Source organism: Haematobia irritans, chromosome 3 (genome assembly GCF_050003625.1).
Source record: "Haematobia irritans isolate KBUSLIRL chromosome 3, ASM5000362v1, whole genome shotgun sequence".
NCBI lineage: Eukaryota > Metazoa > Arthropoda > Insecta > Diptera > Muscidae > Haematobia > Haematobia irritans.
Window position 1 is genome coordinate 214,398,349 of NC_134399.1, and position 26,163 is coordinate 214,424,511.

The window sequence follows — 26,163 nt, forward strand, 5'->3', positions numbered from 1 at the left end:
CAAAATTTTATTTCTATAGAAAATTTTGTCAAACTTTAATTTCTATAGAAAATGTTCTCAAAATTTTATTTCTACAGAAAATTTTGTCAAAATTTTGTTTTTATAGAAAATTGTTTTCAAAATTTTATTTTTATAGAAAATTTTGTCAAAATTTTATTTCTATAGAAAATTTTGTGAAAAATTTTATTTTTATGGAAAATTTTCTCAAAATTTTATTTCTATAGAAAATGTTCTCAAAATTTTATTTCTATAGAAAATTTTGTCAAAATTTTATTTTTATAGAAAATTGTTTTTCAAAATTTTATTTCTATAGAAAATTTTCTCACAATTTTATTTCTATAGAAAATTTTCCCAAATTTTATTTCTATAGAAAATTTTGTCAAAATTTTATTTCTATGGAAAATTTTGTCAAAATTTTATTTATTATTTTCTTAAAATTTTATTTCTATAGAATATTTTCTCAAAATTTAATTTCTATGGAAAATTTTGTCAAAATTGTATGTCTATGGAAAATTTTGTCAAAATTCAATTTCTATGGAAAATTTTGTCAAAATTTAATTTCTATAGAAAACGTTGTAAAAATTTTATTTCTATAGAAAATTTTATCAAAATTTTATTTCTATAGAAAATTTTGTCAAATTTTTTTTCTATAGAAAATTTTGTCAAAATCTTAGTTGTATAGAAAATTTTATTAAAATTTTATTTCTATAGAAAAATTTGTCAAAATTTTATTTCTATAGAAAATTTTGTGAAAATTTCATATCTATAGAAAATTTTGTCAAAAATTTATTTCTATGGAAAATTTTGTCAAAATTTTATTTCTATGGAAAATTTTGTCAAAATTTTATTTCTGTAGAAAATTTAAGTACCTCTTAGTTGGGGAGGAATGTTTTGCAAAATCTACAAAAACATCAACAATTCTATTAATCTACCATTTTTGGTAGAATTCTACCAATTGTGTATACAAGTCGATAAAATAGTGTTGCCATGTATTTTGAATGGAAAGAAACTGTAAACAGTTAATCATCAAAAATAAAATTCCCCAACGAAAGTGAGACAATCTGTTCACACATTTTCCAAATGATTCTATGACGTACCAAGCAAAATTTAATTAAATCATCACAAGTCTATGTAAATATTGTAGTGTAGTTTTAATAATTTATATTTGAATCAAAATTACATCTGCGAATCAATCTCTTATCTTATTTGACTTTAAATGAAAATTAATAACTATTGACACTTTAGATTTTCATGATAACTTCTTGATTTGCATTGTATTAGAAAAAAAAATGTGCTGGGAGAATGGGAATGATTAAAAAAAAATAAACGTGAGATTTCAAAGAAAGATGCCACTATAATAAACAATGAATTTCGTTCAGTAAAATTAGTACTAATTTAAATTTCCTATAAGGCGGGCAGCTCTCTTCGCATTGGGCTTAGCATTCAACGAAATAATGGGGAAATATCAGCAAGGACTCATTGCATATTGTTGCTTACTTCAGATGTTCATGGCTCTGAATGCATTGCCATCGACTTGGGAATCTCGTATTATCAATGGTAGTGATGTTAATTGGGATGATACACGCTACCAGGTTTCCTTACGTAATAAATATATCGATGACATGTTCTTTGGAGCTGGTCATTTATGTGGTGGAACCTTGGTAGCTCGCAATCTGGTACTCACGGCCTCACATTGTATTTGGGAGTAAGTGGAAAAAATTATCTCATCCGACACAGTTGTGTTTTTATTACAACATCTCGGGTATTTGTTGGGAATTTGTTGTCTCCCAATGAATTCTAAAACATTAGGGATGCCGTAGTTCGACACGAATTCCCGAAATGTTGTATAAGAAAATCTCCTATGTTCCGATATTCGTAATCGCAAATCGCAAGAATTTATTTTTCCTGTAATGAAAATATAGAGATACTCTCGAACTCCAAAACAATTTTAATTTGAACTTCTCATTAAAGAGAACTATATTACCAAGGTCTAAGTTTATAAGTTTCAGGGTTAAGAAGTTATGGCCAAACGAAAATTTTGAGTTTTGTGATTCCGAAATATATTTGCTTCTGACCGGCCCTTGAACAAATTTTCATTTTTCTTTTATTTTTTAGTGAGCACAAACAAAAATTCCGCAATGCCAGTGAGTTTGTTATAACTATGGGTAACGTGGACCGAACAAAAAAATCCGGCTCACTGAAATTACAAGTACGTGAAATTATTACTGGTCCAAATTTTAATCCTACCACATATCGCGATGATATTGCCATAGTAATTCTTGATGACTCGGTTCCATTAAATTATCTACGGGCATCGATCATGGAGGTGAATGAAAATGCCCATATTGAAGCCGGCACCAAGTGTACTGTAAGCGGTTGGGGAATAACTGAAAAGGTATGATTACAATGACTTAGACTGATGAAACCTCACAAAATTGGACACTCCGAAACATTTAATTTTTTATTATCACATTATCATTTGGAAATTTCCCAATTGTTGATAAAATTTATGCGAGCGACGGTGTTCACTTCTGTGAAATTTCACTGTAATGTTTAATCATTCGGTTAATTTTCAAACTATGTGTCCTATACATAGAAAAAATATACATAAAAAAATATCACCAAAATATTTCAAATTAAAAAGTTGATTGAACACAGAAAAACATTTCACGAAAATTATTCCAATTAAAATATTAATTCAGTTTTAAAATATATTCAATTAAAAATTTAATTGATTAAACAAATTTTTTAATTGAAACAAAAATCAATCACAAAAATTAATAATATCAATTAATTTTTTAATTGGATCACTTAATTCCTCTCAATTAATTTTTGAATTGATACTATCATTTCTGTGATTGAAGACATTTCAATTAAACCCTTAATTGGACCAATTAATTTGGTAATTGAATGAAGAATTTGTTTTGTGAAGATGAAAAGTTTTTGAATTAATAAATTCATTGATACAATTATTTTTTTAAACAAGATGGAAACATTATGTTAATTAAGTCAATAATTGAAAATTTTTAATTTTTAAAAAATTAATTAATACAAATAACTTTTTAATCAAACTCGGAAGACTAAATCAATTAAAAATGTGATGGACATTTTTTTAATTTTTAACAAAAAAATTATTTCAAACAATCAATATTTCAATCAAAATAAAAACACTAACGGCCATTTTCATGTAGCTCCGTTAGGCTTTAACTGCCAGTTAACAGAAAGTAAATTGCAAATATCTTTTTTCCGGCTAACTTTAACTGAAAAATTTTCAGTAGTTAAATGTCTAACTGGCATGTGGAATATATAGGCAAGATGACAGATATGTCCATAGTATGGTTTAAAAGTTCGTTAGCTAACGGAGCACTAACGGAGCTTCATGAAAATGGGGGTAAGTCAGTTAAAAAAGTAATTGAAAATATTTACGTTTTTATTTCAAGAAATTAATTGAGTTTTGCAGTCAACATCAATTAAATTTTTAATTGAATCAATTAAAAAATTAATTGAAATTTGCAAATGAAATCAATTAATTTTTTAATAGAGTATTTTGATGCTACCATTTTCGTGATTGAAGACATTTCAATTAAAAAAATAATTGGATCATTTAATTTCGTGATTGAATCAGAATTTTTTTGTGTGTACCTGTAAGAAACATTCACAACGATTCAGAAAAAATGTCGCGAACACTTTTACAATTAAAGTCTTATTTGAGATTTAAAAAAATGCAATTAAAAATTTATTTGATTCAACAAATTTTTTAATTCAAATAAAAATCAATCACAAAAATTAATAGTATTATTTAATTTTTTAATTAGATCACTTAATTTTTCAATTGATTTTCAATTAATTTTTTAATTGATACTATCATTTCTGTGATTGAAGACATTTCAATAAAATAATAAATAATTCAATAAAAAAATAATTGGATCAATTAATTTCGTGATTGAATCAGAAAAAAAAATTGTCTGCATCATCTTGTTTTCCGATCCTTTCAGAGACTAAGGGTCATGGCTACTACAGTTGGTAGAATTCTACTGAAAATTGTAGATTTTTTATTGTTTGGTAGATCGGTAGCATTCTTGATGTTTTGGTAGATTTTGCAAAACATTCCTCTCTAACTAAGAAGTACTTCAATTTTCTATATAAAAAATATAGAAATAATATTTTTTCTATAAAAATAAAATTTTGAAAAAAATTTCTATAGAAATGAAATTTTGGAAAAATGTATATAAAAATAAAATTTTGTAGGGGGTTTGATGACAAATCTTCTCCCAAGCAAGTCAGTTCCCGAAGACAAACTTTAAAGATTATACCTATGAAGACCAGATCAGATTCTGGATTTATGAGAACTAATTTTGTTTGAGTTTTAGAGAAATTATAAACATATCGTGTATATGATGAAATTACGCCTTGATTTGAAATCTTAAATCTGTAGGTTTTTTCCGCCATTATTTTAACAAATACGATGAGTAAAATCTGGAAATTTTTTTTTCAGTTTCAAGCAATTTTCATGATCAGTGCGCCTGCCATACCCTGAAAGAAGTGTTTCCTTTTTTGAGAAACGTAATTTTCTTTTGATACAAAGTTTTCTTTTGATACAAATTTTAGGGACAATCGTTGAAGAAACGAAATTACTTTATAAGAAAAGGAAATTTCGTTTGTCTAAAATTTCGTTAAAGATTTCTAATTTCCAGCAAATCGGATAAAAACTACGGATTCTAGAAGCCAAAGAAATAAAGCCGGGAGATCGGTCTATATTGGGGCTATACCAAAGCATGGACCGATAGGCACCATTTCCTACTCACATATTTGTGATTTTAAAATACCTTCAGATTTTCAATTTCAAACAAATCGGCTAGAAAAAAATCGACTAGACGCCCAAGAAGTAAAAATCGAGAGACTGACAATATGGGGGTTATACCAAAAACTGGACCGATATACTTCAATTTCGGCACACTTATTTGTGGTCCAAAAATACCTCTAGATTTCGAATTTCAGGCAAATCGGGTAATAAATACAGTTTATAGAAGCTCAAGACTTTCAGGTAAATCGGATGGAAAATATAGTTTCTAGAAGCCCAAGAAGCAAAATCAGGAGATCGGTCTATATGGGGACTATACCAAAACATGGACCGATGGGTACCATTTTCGCACACCTTTTTATAGTCCCAAAAGAACTCTAGATTTTCAATTTCAGGAAAATCTGATAGAAAATATAGTTTCTAGAAGCCCAAGAAGCAAAATCGGGTCTATATGGGGGCTATACCAAAACATGGACCGATGGGCACCATTTCCGGCACACCTTTTTATGGTCCTCAAATACCTCTATATTTCCAATTTCAGGCAAATTGGATAACAAGTACGGTTTTTATAGGTCCAAGACTCCAAATCGGGAGATTGGTTTATATGGGGGCTATATCAAAACATGGACCGATACGGACCATTTTCGACACACCTCTTTATAGTCCCAAAATAACTCTAGATTTTCAATTTCATACAAATCGGATAGAAAATACTGTTTCTAGACGCCTAAGAAGCAAAATCGGGAGATCGGTTTATATGGGGGCTATACCAAAACATGAACCGATACGGACCATTTTCGACACACCTCTTTATAGTCCCAAAATACCTTTAGCTTTCCAATTTCAGGCAAATAAGAAGCAAAATCGGGAGATCGGTCTATATGGTGGCTATATCAAAACATGGACCGATACGAACCATTTTCGATACACCTCCTTATGGTCCTAAAATACCTCTAGAATTTCAATTTCAGACAAATCGGATAGAAAATACTGTTTCTAGACGCCTAAGAAGCAAAATCGGGAGATCGGTCTATATGGAGGCTACACCAAAACATGGACCGATAGAGACCATTTTCGACACACATCTTTATGGTCCCAAAATACCTCTAGATTTCCAATTTCAGGCAAATCTGATAAAAACTACGGTTTTTATAGGCCCAAGACCCAAAATCGGGAGGTCGGTTTATATGGGGACTATATCAAAACTTGGACCGATATAGCCCATCTTCGAACTTGACCTGCCTGCAAACAAAAAACGAATCTGTGCCAAATTTCGGGAAGATAGCGCCATTATTGAAGGCTGTAGCGTGATTACAACAGACAGACAGACGGACAGACGGACATGCTTATATCGTCTTAGAATTTCTCCCTGATCAAGAATATATATATATATATATATATATATATATATATATATATATATATATATATATATATATATATATATATATATATATATATATATATATATATATATATATATATATATATATATATATATATATATATATATATATATATATATATATATATATATATATATATACATACATATATATATATATATATATATATATATATATATATATATATATATATATATATATATATATATATATATATATATATATATATATATATATATATATATATATATATATATATACTTTATATAGTCGGAAATCCATATTTCGATGTGTTACAAACGGAATGACAAACTTATTATACCCCCGTCACCATTTTATGGTGGTGGGTATAATAAAGAACGCTGGTTCAAATCTCACCAGCGGCAATTTTTATACCCTCCACCTTAGGATGGGGGTATATTAACTTTGTCATTCCGTTTGTAACACATCGAAATATTGCTCTAAGACCCCATAAAGTATATATATTCTGGGTCGTGGTGAAATTCTGAGTCGATCTGAGCATGTCCGTCCGTCCGTTCGTCTGTTGAAATCACGCTAACTTCCGAACGAAACAAGCTACCGACTTGAAACTTGGCACAAGTAGTTGTTATTGATGTAGGTCAGATGGTATTGCAAATGGACCATATCGGACCACTTTTACGTATAGGCCCCATATAAACCGACGCTCAGATTTGGCTTGCGGAGCCTATTGGAGGAGCAAAATTCATCCGATCCGGTTGAAATTTGGTACATGGTGTTGGTATATGGTCTCTAACAACCATGCAAAAAATGGTTTACATCGGCCCATAATTATATATAAGCCCCATAGAAACCGATCTCCAGATTTGGCTTGCGGAGCCTGTAAGAGAAGCAAATTTCATTCGATCTTGCTGAAATTTGGTACATGGTGTTAGTATATGGTCTCCAACAACCATGCAAAAATTGGACCACATCGGACCAATATATATATATATATATATATATATATATATATATATATATATATATATATATATATATATATATATATATATATATATATATATATATATATATATATATATATATATATATATATATATATATATATATATATATATATATATTTGACCTCCGGACCGGTTGAAATTTGGTCCACATCGGTCCATAATTATATATAGCCCCCATATAAACCGATCCCCCGATTTGAAATCCGGAGCTTCATGGATGACCTACATTCATCCGATTCGGTTGAAATTTGGTACGTGGTGTTAGTATATGGTCTTTAGCAACCATGCAGGAATGGGTCCACATCGGTCCATAATTATATTTATCGCCCATATAAACCGATCCCAAGATTTGAGCTCCGGAGCTTTTGGAGGAGCAAAACTCATCCGATCCGGTTAAAATTTGGTACGTGGTGAAATTTGGTACATTGCGCTAACAACCATGCAAAAATTGGTCCATATCATTTTGTCAAAATTTTATTACTGTAGACAATTTTTTCAAAATTTTATTACTATACAAAATTTTGTCAAGATTTTATTTCTATAGAACATTTTGTCAAAATTGTATATCTATAGAAAATTTTGTCAAAATTTTATTGCTTTAGAAAATTTTTCACCATTTTATTTCTATAGAAAATTTTGTCAAAATTTTATTTCTATAAAAAAATTTTTCAAACTTTTATTTCTATAGAAAATTTTGTCAACTTGAATTATATACGTATTTAATCGGCCTTTTTATACCCTCCACCATAGGATGGGGGTATATTAACTTTGTCATTCCGTTTGTAACACATCGAAATATTGCTCTAAGACCCCATAAAGTATATTCTGGGTCGTGGTGGAATTCTGAGTCGATTTGAGCATGTCCGTCCGTCTGTTGAAATCACGCTAACTCCCGAACGAAACAAGCTATCGACTTCAAACTTGGCACAAGAAGTTGTTATTGATGTAGGTCGGATGGTATTGCAAATGGGCCATATCGGTCCACTTTTACGTATAGCCCCCATATAAACGGACCCCCTTGCGATTGCTCTAAGAGAAGCAAATTTATTCCGATCCCTCTGAAATTTCGTACATGGTGTTAGTATATAGTCTCTAACAACCATGCAAAAATTGGTCCATATCGGTCCATAATTACATATAGCCCCCATATAAACCGATCCCCCGATTTGGCTTGCGGAGTCTTTAAGAAAACCAAATTTCATCCGATCCGGTTGAAATTTGGTACATGGTGTTGGTATATGGTCTCTAACAACCATGCCAAAAATGGTTTACATCGGCCCATAATTATATATAGGCCCCATATAAACCGATCTCCAGATTTGGCTTGCGGAGCCTGTAAAAGAAGCAAATTTCATCCGATCTTGCTGAAATTTGGTACATGGAGTTAGTATATGGTCTCCAACAACCATGCAAAAATTGGTCCACATCGGTGCATAATTATATATAGCCCCCATATAAACCGATCCCCAGATTTGACCTCCGGAGCCTCTGAGAGACGCAAAATTATTCCGATCCGGTTGAAATTTGGTATATAATATTTGTATATGGTCTCTAACAACCATGCAAAAATTGGTCCACGTCGGTCCATAATTATATATAGCCCCCATATAAACCGATCCCAAGATTTGATTTGCGGAGCCGCATGGATGAGCTACATTCATCCGATTCGATTGAAATTTGGTACGTGGTGTTAGTATATAGTCTCTAGCAACCATGCAGGAATTCGTCCACATCGGTCCATAATCATATTTATAGCCCATATAAACCCACCCCCAGATTTGACCTCCGGAGCTTTTGGAGGAGCAAAACTCATCCGATCCCGTTGAAATTTGTTACGTGTTGAAATTTAGTACATTGCGGTAGTATATTGCCGCTAACAACCATGCAAAAATTGGTCCATATCGGCCTATACGATTTTGCCAAAATTTTATTTCTATAGAAAATTTTGTCAAAATTTTATTTCTATAGAAAATGTTGTCAAAATTTTATTTCTATAGAAAATTTTGTCAAAATTTTATTGCTTTAGAAAATTTTGTCAACAGTTTATTTCAATAGAAAATTTTGTCAAACTGAATTATATACGTATGTAATCGGCCTTTTTTATACCCTGCTCCACACTGTGGAACAGGGTATTATAAGTTAGTGCATATGTTTGCAACACCCAGAAGGAGATGAGATAGACACATGGTGTCTTTGGCAAAAATGCTCAGGGTGGGCTCCTGAGTCGATAAAGCCATGTCCGTCTGTCCGTGAACACATTTTTGTAATCAAAGTCTAGGTCGCAGTTTTAGTCCAATCGACTTAAAATTTGGCACATGTATGTGCTTTGGCTCAGGATAGAACCCTATTGATTTTGGAAGAAATCGGTTCAGATTTAGATATAGCTCCCATATATATCGTTCGCCCGATATGGACTAATACGGTCCCAGAAGCCAGAGTTTTAGCCCAATTTGGTTGAAATTTTGCACAAGAAGAACAATTAGTACTATAGTCAAGTGTGCCAAATTTTATTGAAATCGGTTCAGATTTAGATATATGGACTAATACGGTCCCAGAAGCCAGAGTAGCTATGCGTGCCAAATTTGGTTTAAATCGGTTCAGATTTAGATATAGCTCCAGTATATAGCTTTTGGCCGATTTACACTCATATGACCACAGAGGCCAATTTTTTGCTCCGATTTAGTTGAAATTTTGCACAGGGAGCAGAAATAGCATTGTAGCTATGCGTGCCAAATTTGGTTGGAATCGGTTCAGATTTAGATTCATATATAGCTTTCGCCCGATTTACACTCATATGACCACAGAGGCCAATTTTAACTCCGATTTTGTTGAAATTTTGCACAGGGAGTAGAATTAGCATTGTTGCTATGCACGCCAAATTTGGAAGAAATCGGTTCAGATTTAGATATAGATCCCATATATATCTTTCGCCCGATATGCTCTAATATGGACCCAGCAGCCAGAGTTGTTTACCAATTTGCTTGAAATATTGTACAAACATAACACTTAGTTATATAGTCAAGTGTGCCAAATTTTATTGAAATCGGTTCAGATTTAGATATAGCTCCCACATATAGCTTTTGGCCGATTTACACTCATATGACCACAGAGGCCAATTTTTTGCTCCGATTTAGTTGAAATTTTGCACAGGGAGTAGAAATAGCATTGTAGCTATGCGTGCCAAATTTGGTTGGAATCGGTTCAGATTTAGATTCATATATAGCTTTCGCCCGATTTACACTCATATGACCACAGAGGCCAATTTTAACTCCGATTTTGTTGAAATTTTGCACAGGGAGTAGAATTAGCATTGTTGCTATGCACGCCAAATTTGGAAGAAATCGGTTCAGATTTAGATATAGCTCCCATATATATCTTTCGCCCGATATGCTCTAATATGGACCCAGCAGCCAGAGTTTTTTACCAATTTGCTTGAAATATTGTACAAACATAACACTTAGTTATATAGTCAAGTGTGCAAAATTTGATTGAAATCGGTTAAGATTTAGATATAGCTCCCATATATATCTTTCGCCCGATATGGACTAATATGGTCCTAAAAGCCAGAGTTTTAGCCCAATTTGGTTGAAATTTTGCACAGGGAGTAGAATTAGCATTGTAGCTATGCGTGCCAAATTTGGTTGAAATCGATTCAGATTTAGATATAGATCCCATATATATCTTTCGCCCGATATGCACTTATATGGACCCAGAAGCCAGAGTTTTATGCCGATTAGCTTGAAATTTTGCACAAGGAGTACAATTGGTAGTATAGTTATGTGTGCCAAATTTGATTGAAATCGGTTCAGATTTAGATATAGCTTCCATATACATGGTTTGATAATGAGTTTCCGGACTCTGCCCCAGGGAAATCAACAATAATTGATTGGTATGCAAAATTCAAGCGTGGTGAAATGAGCACGGAGGATTTTGAATGGCCGTAAAATGAAGTTGATCGAGATAGCAGAGGCCTTAAAGATATCAAAGGAACGTGTTGGTCATATCATTTATCAACTATTGGGTATGCGGAAGCTCTGTGTAAAATGGGTGCCGCGCGAGCTCACATTTGACCAAAAACAACAACTTGTTTATGATTCTGAGCGGTGTTTGCAGCTGTTATCTCGTAATACACCCGAGTTTTTCCCTCCATATGTGACAATAGATGAAACATGGCTCCATCACTACACTCCTGAGTCCAATCGACAGTCGGCTGAATGGACAGCGACCGGTGAACCGTCTCCGAAGCGTGGAAAGACTCAAAAGTCCGCTGGCAAAGTAATGGCCCCTGTTTTTTGGGATGCGCATGGAATAATTTTTATCGATTATCTTGAGAAGGGAAAAACCATCAACAGTGACTATTATATGGCGTTATTGGAGCGTTTGAAGGTCGAAATCGCGGCAAAACGGCCCCATATGAAGAAGAAAAAAGTGTTGTTCCACCAAGACAACGCACCGTGCCACAAGTCATTGCGAACGATGGCAAAAATTCATGAATTGGGCTTCGAATTGCTTCCCCACCCACCGTATTCTCCAGATCTGGCCCCCAGCGATTTTTCTTGTTTTCAGACCTCAAAAGGATGCTCGCAGGGGAAAAATTTGGCTGCAATGAAACCGAAACTGAGGCCTATTTTGAGGCAAAACCGAAGGAGTACTACCAAAATGGTATCAAAAAATTGCAAGGTCGTTAAAATCGTTGTATCGCTCTTGAATGGAACTATGTTGAATAATAAAAACGAATTTTGACAAAAAAAATTGTGTTTTTCTTTGTTAGACCGGGGACTTATCAGCCAACCTGTTATATACTTGCTTTTATTACATAGTTTTCTAAAAAATAAAATGAAGTTTCCTCGATTCACAACAGCAATTTATTGTGATTAAATTAAAAATGGTATAGTATCATAAATAATCACAGCAATAAATATTTATTACTATTTGAGTACTTCATACATTAAAAATGGAATATTTCACATGTTTTCTGCGATTTTTTTTTCTTCCACTCCCCAGGGCTCCTATTCCAAACGGCTACGATCCCTTGAAGCTCCTGTAATAGATCGTGAAGTGTGCGTGGATACTTATGGCAGTGATACCATTTTTGATGGTATGATGTGTGCTGGTTATTTGCGTGGTGGTCGTGATGCTTGCCTCGGTGATTCTGGCGGCCCTCTAATATGTGATAATAAATTGGTTGGTATTGTCTCTTTTGGCATAGGATGTGCTCTACCAAAATATCCTGGCGTATACACTAATGTTTCCTATTATATTGAATGGTTCCGTAATCGCACAGCATCCATAGAGGATAGAGGAATTAATGAAGATGTTATAAATAATTTAACGATGATAAATGCTCACATCTCCAGTTTAGCTCCTAATGATTATAGTAGACAATTTACTTGGTTTATTTTAGCCTTATTTAGTATTTTCTCAAAAATAGTGTCTTCGTTCTAATTAAGGAGAAACTGAAATACGTATTAATATTCAATAAATAAAGGGTGATTCGGTCAAACTTTGGTCAATATAAACTTGACGTATTTCTTTCAATGTTGCATTTAAAAAACCTGAACACCCCTCATTTTGAAGGTGTGTGTGTAGCATGTTGCTCCTATTTTGATTTTGGAATTCACTCTTCAGTTGTCAAAATGCCGTCCAAGCAAGAAGAGAAGCGTATCAAAAGTTTGCTCGCGCATCGCAAAAATCCGAGCTACTCGCACGCAAAGCTGGCAAAATCGCTAAAAGTTGCCAAATCAATCGTTACAAATGTAATTAAAGTGTTTGGGGAACGTTTGTCGACAGCCAGGAAGTCTGGATCGGGGGGAAATCGAAAACCGGAAGCCGCTGAGACGACAAAGAGAGTTGCCGGTAGTTTCAAGCGAAACCCTAACCTCTCTCTCCGAGAAGCCGCAAATAAGCTGGGTGTATCGTCTACAACCGTGCATCGAGCCAAAAAACGAGCCGGACTATCGACTTACAAGAAGGTAGTGACTCCAAATCGCGATGATAAACAAAATACGACGGCCAAAGCGCGATCCCGGAGGCTGTACACGACGAAGCTGACGAAGTTTGACTGCGTGGTAATGGACGACGAAACCTACGACAAAGCCGACTACAAGCAGCTTCCGGGACAGGAGTTTTATACGGCAAAAGGAAGGGGAAAGGTAGCAGATATTTTCAAGCACATAAAACTGTCAAAGTTCGCAAGGAAATATCTGGTTTGGCAAGCCATCTGTACCTGTGGCTTGAAAAGCAGCATTTTCATAGCTTCCGGGACTGTCAACCAAGAAATTTACGTGAAAGAGTGTTTGAATAAACGTCTGCTGCCTTTCCTGAAGAAACACGGTTGTTCCGTACTGTTTTGGCCGGATTTGGCATCTTGCCATTACGGTAAAAAGGACATGGAGTGGTACGCCGCCAACAACGTGCAGGTGGGCCAGAGCTCCGCCCAATTGAGAAATACTGGGCTATTGTCAAGCGGAACCTAAAGAAGACCAAAAAACTGCTACGGACGATCAGCAGTTCAAGGCAAACTGGCTGTCTGCGGCGAAGAAGGTGGACAAGGTGGCTGTACAAAATCTGATGGCAGGTGTCAAGCGTGAGGCCCGGCAATTCGGATTTGGAAAAGCGAAAGCCTAACTGAATATTTTTCCTGAATTTTATACTAATTGAACTTGAAAAAGAAATTTAATTTGATTTTTTAAATAAACTATTTCACCGATTTACACGCGTTTTCCCTTGACCAAATTTTGACCGTATCACCCTTTATACCTGTGCATATACATAACTAATTTTTGTAAGAGAAATAACATAAGAATAATGCTCTTCCCAATAAAATATAGATTTGAGAGAATATATTTCCATTAAATACGATAAAGTTCAACGAATGGTGTGCTTATGTATCTCTTGCGTATTCAGTAAGACACAACCAGATTGCCATAATGTAATGTTGCATCTACTGCCTTTAGACATATTGGTCAAATAGTCAGCTGCATTAATAGCTGTTCGGTCGAGCGAGTTATCGCTGTGTTCGGAAAGATAACACTGTCGCAGTTCGGCCAGATGTGGCAAACGTAGTGGATTACTGGAACATGAAATCGCGAAATGACGAAATAAGATAAAGCTCAGCGAATGGCGTGCTTATGTACCTTTGCGTATTCAGTAAGACAGAACCAGATTGTCATAATGTAATGCTGCATCTACTGCCTTTAGACATATTGTCCAAACAGTCAGCTGCAACAATGGCTGTTCGGTTGCGCGAGCTCTCGCTGTGTTCGGAAAGAAAACACGGTCGCAGTTCGGCCAGATGTGCCAAACGTAGTGGATTACTGCAACATGAAATCGCGAAATGATTACCTACTCACTCTCAACGAGATGGCTTAGCAGTTCAATATTTGCCTTATATGAGCGAATGGCCACAGGAACATACTAGGGAACTGCGAAGTTTGATGAGGATTATTATCTTCCCTTAAATATTTTGTTGGTATGCCTTGGACTACTTTCAAGCTAATACTGCGTAAAAAGGCTGTTATGATCGCGAATATCCGGTGGGAGCACTGCAAGGGTGGCAATGACACTAAGTAAATATGGTCTCATCTAAACATATAAAGTTCACTAGATATGCTAGTGTTTTCAAGACGTCAGATATCACTCCTGGTATCGGCAATAACGGGTCGATGCCTGATAGGCGAGTTTGCAAAATCTATTGGCGTGATGTTTTATGACTACCGCATAAGCTGTACTGATGCTATAGTTTCAGAGTACTGGCGGAGCTGGAAAATGTTAACTTAAGCAGTCTGCTAATGTTTTTGGAACAATCGGAAGAAAATACTCGTATGGGTTCGACGCTAAAAAAAACTACGAGTGCCTATATGTAATAGGCAATTTTAGTTATTGTGGTATTACAATGGACTTAATAGTCTAAGTGAGACCGGACAAAACGGACTGCCACTTAAACCTAACCTGAGCTAATCTTCCCATTTGATGCTTCTTTTCTCTGCTGCTGGTTGAACAATATTTCAGACCTACATAGTCTAATCGAGCCTAAAATATCGAGTTGTACCGGGCATTATTTCCAGTAAAAATCTGGGAATGAGAAACAACGAGACAAAACTTCCAGATAAACCAGACCGGAGAAACTCTGGCCCAATGGCGGATCCCTTATAGGAAATGTATGAACTAATGGCTCACCTCATAAACTACAATAACGGGTCACTGCCTGATAGTTTAGTTTGCCGTGTTGTTTCATGACTACTGCATGAACTGTACTGATGCTATAGCTTCAGAGTACTGGCGGAACTGGAAAATGTTAACTTAAGCAGTCTGCTAATGTTTTTGGAACAATCGGAAGAAAATACTCGGATGGGTTCGACGCTAAAAAACTACGAATGCCTATATGTAATAGGCAATTTTAGTTATTGTGGTATTACAATGGACTCAATAGTCTAAATGAGACCGGACAAAAAGGACTGCCACTTAAACCTAACCTGAGCTAACCTTCCCATTTGATGCTTCTTTTCTCTGCTGCTGGTTGAACAATATTTCAGACCTGCATAGTCTAATCGAGCCTAAAATATCGAGTAGTACCGGTTTGCTTGGGACATTATTTCCAATATAGTTCTGGAAATGAGAAACAACGAGACAAAACTGCCAGATAAACCAGACCGGAGAAACTCTGGTCCAATGGCGGATCCCTTATAGGAAATGTATGAACTAATGGCTCACCTCATAAGCAACATTTTCCACATTCTACAATCAAGACGAATCTCAACCAAGCACTACTGAAGCCAGGCAAAGACATTAGGGCATTATTTCCATTAGAATTCTGGTTTGAAAGACGATGAGATAAAACTGTCGTATCAATCAGACCAGAGAAAGCCTGGCCCCTTGAGGGAATTGCAAATCTCCCTTATAGGAAATGTATGAGCTAATGGCTCACATCATAAAGAAAATTTTCCACATTCTCCAATCAAGACAAATCTCAACAAACCACAACTAAAGCAATGCAAAGACTCGATCAATGAAAATCCGTATAGGTTGATCTCCCTTCTCTCGCCGTAGCCAAGACACTTGAAACCCTACTCTTCCCCATCTGCCAACCATGTTGAATATCGTAAAGTGCATAGCACAATAACAGCGTTGCATGTCAGTTCAGCATACATAAATAGCGGACTTAACCAGCCCAAACCGTGTTATAGGACGGTCCTCCTCCCACTTGACTTTTTGTATCCACATTAAGGAACTCTAGCGAGAGGCTAGAGTTCCTTAATGTGGATACAAGCTGATGGACCAAAACATAAAACAAAAGAGGATGAAAACACAATAAACTCTTACAACAACCAGAGATGGTCTGTATCAAACTTTTTAAGGTTTGCGACTGTCGCAAAGTTGTAAACGTCGTAAACGTCACATACGCGTCGTAAATGTAGAAAAAGTAACAAAAGTCGCAAACTGAAAATACTTTAGTCGCGTCAGCTAGGCAGCGAATTCGATGATATCCAAGACGATGGTATGTGCAAAGAAGTTTCAATTCTTAGGAATGTTCACAATTTTCGGTTTTAGTCCCCACATTTTCCCTATTGCCTTTTGCACGAGTACAGGGTAACCGTGGATTTTCTCCTCCTTTCTTAGCTTTAAGTTCAGTCTCCTGTCCAATATAACCCCAAGGTATTTTGCACACTCACCAACTCACCAAAATAGGCTTGACCATGAGAAAACTTTCATATATTTCTGCAGAAACTCACAGCGAATGCTGTCAAACTAAATTAAAAAATGTTCAGGATTTCTTCTATTCAAAATTTGGTTTTCTACAGTAGGTTTACGACTTTTGCGACATACGTATTATACCGTCGCAAATGTATGTCGCAAAGCCACATTTTGTGACAGGCCAACCCTGACAACAACAACCAAGCGTCAACCATTTGGAAGCATCAGGCTCGGCAGATAAGAAGGACGAGATTCAGAAAGCAGATCCAGATCGCTAAGAAGATCGACCGGTGTTGCTCCCATAGCGAGATAATTGGCGCAACCATTTGGAGGAGTCCGATCTTGGATCCACACGGTTCTGATTTACAATCCGGAACCTCCGAAAAGACTACACCATGGTTTCTAGACAGTGGACCGTGTAAGCAGAGGACAAAGGCAAGACTTCCGTGCACTCACACAGGACAGCCCTCCTATGGCCATTAACGAGGAGTGTCTGCTCCAAGCGATAATGCCCGTCAATTACCCTTCTCTCCCCCGTTACGAAGGTTCTGTAAGCTATTTTACTGCACTACTTTTCAGAACATCTAATGTTGGCAGATCATCAACAGGATTTTCGTTCTCGCACGAGTACGACCACTGCGTTCGATGAATTAAAAATCAACAATTCAGAGAGATTGAATTGTAGGAGACTGCATAAACGTTCGATTCTTGTAGCATTAGACTTGTCTAAAGCTTTTGATGAGGTAAACTACACTACCATCTTAGGAAATATTATGGAACCTCTTTCCCTAACAAAATGAAGAGATGGTTTGCAAGCTATATGGCTGGCAGAAAGTTCAGAGAAAACTCATAATCGTCTAGGAGATATAAACAAGGAGTATCTCAAGCCAGCATACTGTCCCCCTTTCTTTTTAACTTTTAAGTGGCAGGAGCTCTACCATCAGATATCCACCTGACAACCTATGCGGATGACTGGTCCATAGTCTGATCGTGCAGAGACATTGAAGAGCTTGAGTTGAAGATTAATGACTACCTCCCTACACTTAGTGGCTATTTTGTCAGAAGGAATCTGAAACATCACATCCCCACATGCAAGAACCCCAAGGATCTTTTTGTGACGTTTGATAGTTTGTTCCTTCTTGCGCAAATGGTAGCTAAACACGTTGAACATAAAAACAAGATCCTAATGACATTGGCTATTAGCATTTGGGAGAAAGTTAAAGAGACGATACAAAATACCTAGGAATCTATTTGTCGTCCCCTTATCGATTATACGACCACCGTTTGGACACCCAGTATTAGCGATACCCTAAAGTCTTCAAACGATGCAAAATACTGCGCTGCGAATTGCCAATGAATATCACTAAAACACCAGAACAACATCTGCAGCATGAGCCAAAAATGATATTCGTGAGACTACACTTCGGCCTCCTCACCCACCAGCACCTGATAAAGTGTAGAGGGTAAACCACCAAAATATTGCCATATCTAGAAAGGTACCAAACGAACGAGCTAAGCCCATCCGGTTCGATTTCACGAAAGAGATACAATCAATTGGCCACTTGATAACAGTGATGAGGGAATAAGGACGGTACTAAAGGTAACACATTTCGATTCCTGCTTCGACCGAACACCAAAAAGTTTTTCAGCGGTGGATTATCCCACCTCAGCAATGCTGGTGACATTTCTGAGGGTTTCAAAGCTTCTCTAAGTGGTTTCACTGCAATGTGGAACGCCGTTCGGACTCGGCTATAAAAAGGAGGTTCGGCTATAAAAAGGAGAAGTTCACCAATGTGGTATCACGATGGACTGAATAGTCTAAGTGAACCTGATACATCGGGTTGCCACCTAACCTAACCTAACCTAAAGGTAACACACACGGCAGCGATTCGGAGTGAAATAGTTTCCTACCCATACGGGTTGTGTTTGGGGTGGAAGACAATCATCTATCAGCGATGACGAGAACGGTGTCTCTCGTCATCTGCAACATGAGCCTAAAATTCTCTCGGTGAGGCAACACTGCGACTTCCTCATCCAACAGCACCTGATAAAGTGCAGCGGGGTAAACCACCCAAATAATGCCTCATATAGTAAGATAACAACCGAATGAACTAAGCCCATCCGGTTCGATTTCAGTAAAGAGATATAATCAATTGACCACTTGATCGACGATGACAGTGATGAGAGAATAAGGACGGCATTGAGAATGGCACAAACGACAGCGATTCAAAAGGCAATAGATGCCTACCAGTGCATTGCTGTGCTGGGGGAAGATCACCACCTATCAGCGATGGTAGGTATTTGAACTGTTACCTCTCCCTTCTGAATCCTGAAATTCAAGATGTTTAACCAAATTGTGGACACCTGCTCACATCATAAGACATCTCTTCACCTACTTCACTCTGGACTCATCCAGGCAGTTTGCTTCCTCGACTTGTTTGTAGAAGTTTAAATGTCTAATCCTTATAATTTGTTTTGTCTTTTTATACCCTCCATCATAGGATGGGGGTATATTAACTTTGTCATTCCGTTTGTAACACATCGAAATATTGCTCTAAGACCCCATAAAGTATATATATTCTGGGTCGTGATGAAATTCTGAGTCGATCTAAGCATGTCCGTCCGTCCGTCCGTCCGTCTGTTGAAATCACGCTAACTTCCGAACGAAACAAGCTATCGACTTGAAACTTGGCCCAAGTCGTTGTTATCGATGTAGGATCGATCGATGTAGGTATCGGATGGTATTGAAAATGGGCCATATCGGTCCACTTTTACGTATAGCCCCCATATAAAGGGACCCTCAGATTTGGTTTGTGGAGCCTCTAACAGAAGCATATTTCATCCGATCCGGCTGAAATTTGGTACATGGTGTTGGTATATGGTCTCTAACAATCATGCAAAAATTGGTCCACATCGGTCAATAATTATATATAGCCCCCATATAAACCGATCCCCAGACTTGGCTTGCGGAGCCTCAAAGAGAAGCAAATTTCATGCGATCCGCCTGAAATTCGGTACATGATGTTGGTATATGGTCTCTAACAACCATGCAAAAATTGGTCCACATCGGTCCATAATTATATATAGCCCCCATATAAACCGATCCCCAGATTTGGCTTGCGAAGTCTCCAAGGGAAGCAAATTTCATCCAATCCGGTAGTTTGGAACATGGTGTTAGTATATGATCTTTAACAAGCGTGCCACAATTGGTCCATATCGGTCCATAATTATATATAGCCCCCATATAAAACGTTCTCCAGATTTGACCTCCGGAACCTCTTGGAGGAGCAAAATTCATCCGATCCGGTTCAAATTAGGAATGTGGTGTTAGTATATGGTCGCTAACAACCATACCAAAATTGGTCCAATCACACAAAAATTGGTCCATATCGGTTCATAATCATGGTTGCCACTAGAGCCAAAAATAGTCTACCAAAATTTTATTTCTATAGAAAATTTTGTCAAAATTTTATTTCTAGATAAAATTTTGTTAAAATTTTATTCGGTTCATAATAAAATTTTCATCATTGTCAAGATTTAATTTCTATAGAAAAATTTGTTTAAATTTTATTCGGTTCATAATCATGGTTGCCACTCGAGCCAAAAATAATCTACCAAGATTTCATTTCTATAGAAAATTTTGTCAAAAGTTTATTTCTATAGAAAATTTTGTGCAAATTTTATTTCTATAGAAAATTTTGTTAAAATTTTATTTCTGTAGAAAATTTTGTCAAAATTTTATGTCTACTTTGTCTAACTGAATTATATACGTATTGGATCGATCTTTTTTGATTAAATATATACCACGTATGGATTTACATACAATTTAGAAGATGGTGTTAGGAGGTTTTAAGATACCTTGCCATCGGCAAGCGTTACCGCAACTTAAGTAATCCGATTGTGGATGGCAGTGTTTAGAAGAAGTTTCTACGCAATCCATGATGGAGGGTACATAAGCTTCGACCTGGCCGAACTTACGGCCGTATATACTTGTTATTCTTCCTATTTTTTTCATACATCAATTCTCGGGGGATACTCCAAAAACAATCAGCATTTCGAATAAACCGTTTGATTATTCTGGCGTTAGAAGACTTGTATCGCCAATCTTCAAAGCAATAATAGTGATTCACATGAATCCAAAGGCTTATTACAATGACAACCCATTTCCCCATTTTAAAAATATTTTCCGCCACTATCCAATGTTAGATATAGTTTAAAAATTGTTCAAAGTTCTTGAGATGTTGAGTTATTCTTAAAAAGTATATATTTCGAAGAAAATTAATAGAAACAGCTGACGACATTTTACCTGACGCAATTAATTTTCTATCTTATCTTAGTGAAGAGTTTCGAAGAGATACTCAATATTTTTTTTCAATGATTCTTCATTGTCTAAAATTACAACGCAATGCATTGAGAGAACGTACATATGGTCATTGTAATTTATCATTCACAACTATAAAATAATAAATACTTTAAATTCAAGGAGAATCGGTTTAGTCAGCAAATTAATTCAGAGAAAGAGGGACAAAGTTTTAAAATTGTAAAAATATTTTGAAAGAGTGCAAACAATATGTGGATATTTATGCAAGGACTTCTAGTAGGATTATCCTTAATACATATTTCCGTAAAGGCCAATACTCTGCCTTTTGTCTCGGAATCTCGTATTATCAATGGTAGTGAAGTTTCTTGGGAAAATACGCGCTATCAAGTTTCTGTACGCTACAAGGAACGTGATGAATTGGAGTTCGGAAAAGGACATACATGTGGTGGATCTTTGGTAGCACCTAACCTGGTGCTGACTGCAGCTCATTGTGTTTGGGAGTATGTTGGCAATAAATTCTCCAATTTTCCCATTTCAATAGCAATCTGTTTTGAATTCCCATTACAGTGACGGCAATAAAGTATACCGCAATGCAAGTGATTTTGTTATAGTTATGGGTAATGTTGATCGTACCGTGGAACTCAATTCTCTTAAATTGGATGTCAGAGAAATTGCACCATCTTCAACTTTTGATCCAGCCACTTTCCGCGATGACATTGCCATTATGGTGCTGAACGAACCTGTACCAGACTCATATACCAGAGCCACTTTAATCGAATTGAATGAAAATCCCAACATTGAAGAGGGGACTTTGTGTTTAGTCAGTGGCTGGGGTATAACAGAAGATGTAAGTGTTAGAAAATGCTTATTCCAGCAAACATTTTAACTATAGAAATCGTATTTCCCTTTCAGGGTGAATTAGCCCAGCATCTACGCGCTCTTGAAGCACCTATTCTCAATCGCACCAGATGTTCTGAGAATTATGGATATTCAATAATACAGGATGGTATGATGTGTGCTGGTTATTTCGAAGGCATGCGAGACTCGTGTACCGCCGATTCTGGAGGTCCTTTGATGTGTGACAACAAATTGGTTGGTATTGTTTCCTTTGGCACTGGATGCGCTCTACCCAAATATCCTGGAGTCTATACTAATGTAGCCAAATATATTGAATGGTTCCGTAGTAGTAATGAATCGATACAGCTCAGATACCACATGCACAATACAACAAATGGTACCGGGACCCATAGTTTGAATTCTGCACCATCGTTTGGTTATAATGCAAGTTTTATTTCTTTAATGATATCAATGCTAAGTATTTTCTCAAAATTATTGTCATTATTTTAAAATGGAATAAAAAATAAGAGAAATTTAAGATTTAGAATCACAACTGAGAAATTGCGCATCAATCAAGTTTGTGTTTAAAATCAAAAATCCAATTCTACGGTTGAACAATTGAGGCGTCGGTCTACAGTGTAAACTCGTAAGGTTCCACCATGCATGAAACTTCGGTCTGGGCGCCACCGTGGTGCAATGTTTAGCATGTCCGGCTTGCATACAAAGGATCATGGATTCTATCCCAGTTTCAACCAAACCCCCCAATTTTTTTGATGACTGGGTTATACCCTCTCAGTAATGCTGGTGAGATTTCTAAGTCTTTCAAAGCTTCTCTAAGTGGTTTCACCGCAATGTGGAATCGTTCGGACTCGACTATAAAAAGGAGGTCCCTTGCCATTGAGCTAAACGTAGAATCGGGCAGCACTCAGTGGTAAGAGGGAAATTCACCACAGTGGTAACACAATGGTTTAAATAGTCTAAGTGACCCAGAAATGTATCACTGTCACTATACCTATCCTAACCTAACCCTGGGACGTCTGCTCGTAGTTTAAGTACTGAGGTTTCGTCCTATAGTTCCAAAGCTATGACTTCGATCTGCACTGCAGTTTCGACTTCCTGTTCCAAAACTAAGATTTCGGATAAGGGGGCTTTCGGAAACCAATACCATAAAATACGCAGATACTACGAGCCTGAGGCGACCACCATACCCAAATCATACCATTATTTCCAGACTACGCGCAAAAAAGGCTTCCTTCCCAAACAAACTATAGACCAATGAACATCGCTTGAAAATATATTTTTGCGTGGTAAAAAAATGTTAAAAATATCCTGGGCCTCACAATATCCCCTCCGAGCTACTACGATACGGCAAGGAGCCGATTGGAGAAGCGCTGACACCAATTATAACAAATGTATGGGAAGAAGAAGCTATAATGGATTGCTGGATGGATGGCGTAATTGTAACGATTCCAAAGAAAGGAGATCTCAGGCTGCGCAGAAATTGTAGGAATATTATGCTGCTGAATGCAGTCAATAAACTACTGTCGGCGATACTACTTAATCGCATTTCTGTAGAATCCATACTTAGGAACGAACAGGCCGAGTTCAGATCTGGAAGATCGTGCACAGACCCTATAAATACGGTTAGAATTTTTATAGAGCAGTCCATTGGATACAACTGCAATGCGTACCTCCTATTTGTCAACTTAGAGAGCGCATTCAACACTGTATCCCGTTCAGCACTGTGGGATGGTCTAAGTATCAAAGGAATATCGCCGAAAATAGTAAACCTAATACGAGAACTGTATAGAGGTGCAAAATACAAATTACGTTATAATGGAGAAGAATGTGAAGAATTCGAGACAGAAGCAGGCGTCAAACAAGGTTGCGTCCTACCACCCACCTTATTTCTCATACTCCTAGACTGTACATTCTTAGGAACCAACAGGCCGAGTTCAGACCTGGCAGATCGTGCACAGACCATATAAATATGGTTAGAATTTTTATAGAGCAGTCCATTGAATACAACTGTAATGCGTAGCTCTTATTTGTCGACTTGCGTTCGACACTGTATCCCGTCCAGCACTGTGGGATGGTCTAAGTATCAAAGGAATATCGCCGAAAATAGTAAACCTAATACGAGAACTGTATAGAGGTGCAAAATACAAATTACGTTATAATGGAGAAGAATGTGAAGAATTCGAGACAGAAGCAGGCGTCAAACAAGGTTGCGTCCTACCACCCACCTTATATCTCATACTCCTAGACTGTGCAACAGGGAGCCACCGTGGTGCAATGGTTCGATTCCTGCTACGACCGAACACCAAAAAGTTTTTCAGCGGTGGATTATCCCACCTCAGTAATGCTGGTGACATTTCTGAGGGTTTCAAAGCTTCTCTAAGTGGTTTCACTGCAATTTGGAACGCAGTTCGGACTCGGCTATAAAAAGGAGGTCCCTTGTCATTGAGCTTAATATGGAATCGGGCAGCACTCAGTAATAAGAGAGAAGTTCACCAATGTGGTATGACAATGGACTGAATAGTCTAAGTGAGCCTGATACATCGGGCTGCCACCTAACCTAACCTAACCTAGACTGTGCAACAGACAAATGTCGAAACACCATATGGAATATGAGAGGATTTCTATTCGACATCGATTATGCGGATGATATCTTCCTTTTTGCTCACAGATTTGAGGATATTGAAAAGAAACTCCACGTCCTATGAAGAAATGCCAAGCCTGTTGGCCTGAAGATTAAACAAAGTTAATGGAAATTGGAAGCAACAACGACGGCCAGTTAATCGAAGATGTTGAAACATTCTCACACCATTACCAAAGATGGAGGCTCACAAAATGATATATCGGGCCGAATAAATAAAACCAGAAACGCTTTTCATTCTTTGCACAGAGTTAGGCGTTAAATCGATCCTTCCATACGGCTGCATCACTTGGAGTACTACACAAAACTCCCGCAGAAAGCTCCAATCATTTCACAACAAATGCTTAAAGCAAATACTTAAAATCTTCTGGTCAAACTGGGTCACAAACGACGAACTATTAGCGATTTCCAACCGTAAGCCAATTGAAGCCGATGTCCGACGACGAACATGGATTGGGAATATTCTGAGAAGACCATGCGATGATATGCCAGACAAGCTCTTGAGTGGAATCCCCAGGGACATAGAAATCAACGGTAAAGCTTTCTACGATAACTGGTCCGGTTTTCAAGGGGTAATTAATCATTTTGTCGGGAGTTATGAAGCGACAACTAACTTACACCGGAGTTACGAATGCCATAAACAGCACCCAAAACGAAATGGAATTTACCGATCTCGCCTCTCCTTCTTTTGAGGTAAGCTCCGCAGTAGGAACTAAAGTTGTTGTTGTTGTAGCCCTTTGGAGTTGGTATTTTCGAGTTTTTCGGGAAATAAGCATACTCCAAATGGGGGTTTGAAGTCCTTGGACAGGGTTGAAAACCCTGTCTCCGCCCCGGGCCGTAGACCCGACTGCAACGAGGGCGGAGGAACTAAAGTAACTCATTGTGCTGCCTACTACAAGATAGTTGGGCACTCAGAGATTAACAATGCAGCGCCACTATGGATACAACGGAATAACATCCATACCTGAGAGAAAGCTGTCCTACAAACCGCGAAAGGTTGTGTTTGCATTAACCTTTTGCCAATTTTCATAAGGGTATCAAGATCCTCCCGCCATCTAAGGTGTTGTCGAGGTACCCATACAAATTACCATCTTGGAATAGCAGAGCTATTAAACCCGTGATCAGTGTAGGCGAAACATTTTCGCCGCGACGACAAATACAATAAGCTTGCCGGCTTATTGTATTTGTTTACACACTCATTTGAATACATAGGGATGTCATGTATAGATTTTTTCACTAGAAATGAACAAAACCAGATGACAAATGCCTGCAAATGTTTTAAGAGCAACATTGGATGATTTGTTTTAATTTTATTATCAATATCATTCGAAAAATCTTTTCATTTTATACCCTCCACCATAGGATGGGGGTATATTAACTTTGTCATTCCGTTTGTAACACATCGAAATATTGCTCTAAGACCCCATAAAGTATATATATTCTGGGTCGTGGTGAAA

General features: G+C 36.8%; 3 protein-coding genes across 3 annotated transcripts; all 3 read left to right on the plus strand.

Annotated features, from left to right (window-relative positions):
• The first annotated feature begins 1,386 nt into the window (after window positions 1-1,386).
• On the plus strand, window positions 1,387-12,715 carry LOC142232044 (trypsin eta-like). The gene is made up of 3 exons (XM_075302747.1): window positions 1,387-1,705; window positions 2,116-2,395; window positions 12,201-12,715. The coding sequence occupies exons 1-3, from the start codon at window positions 1,455-1,457 to the stop codon at window positions 12,639-12,641; spliced, it is 972 nt and encodes a 323-aa protein (XP_075158862.1). The 5' UTR covers window positions 1,387-1,454; the 3' UTR covers window positions 12,642-12,715.
• An 8,633-nt stretch (window positions 12,716-21,348) lies between these two features.
• Window positions 21,349-22,600, plus strand: LOC142232045 (trypsin eta-like). Its single transcript, XM_075302749.1, has 3 exons — window positions 21,349-21,710; window positions 21,778-22,057; window positions 22,123-22,600. The coding sequence occupies exons 1-3, from the start codon at window positions 21,460-21,462 to the stop codon at window positions 22,555-22,557; spliced, it is 966 nt and encodes a 321-aa protein (XP_075158864.1). The 5' UTR covers window positions 21,349-21,459; the 3' UTR covers window positions 22,558-22,600.
• Window positions 22,601-23,561: 961 nt separating this feature from the next.
• LOC142231423 (uncharacterized) lies at window positions 23,562-25,674 on the plus strand. The gene is made up of 4 exons (XM_075302030.1): window positions 23,562-23,931; window positions 24,131-24,274; window positions 24,956-25,278; window positions 25,480-25,674. Exons 1-4 carry the CDS (start codon window positions 23,562-23,564, stop codon window positions 25,672-25,674), a joined length of 1,032 nt encoding a protein of 343 aa, XP_075158145.1.
• Window positions 25,675-26,163: the final 489 nt, after the last annotated feature.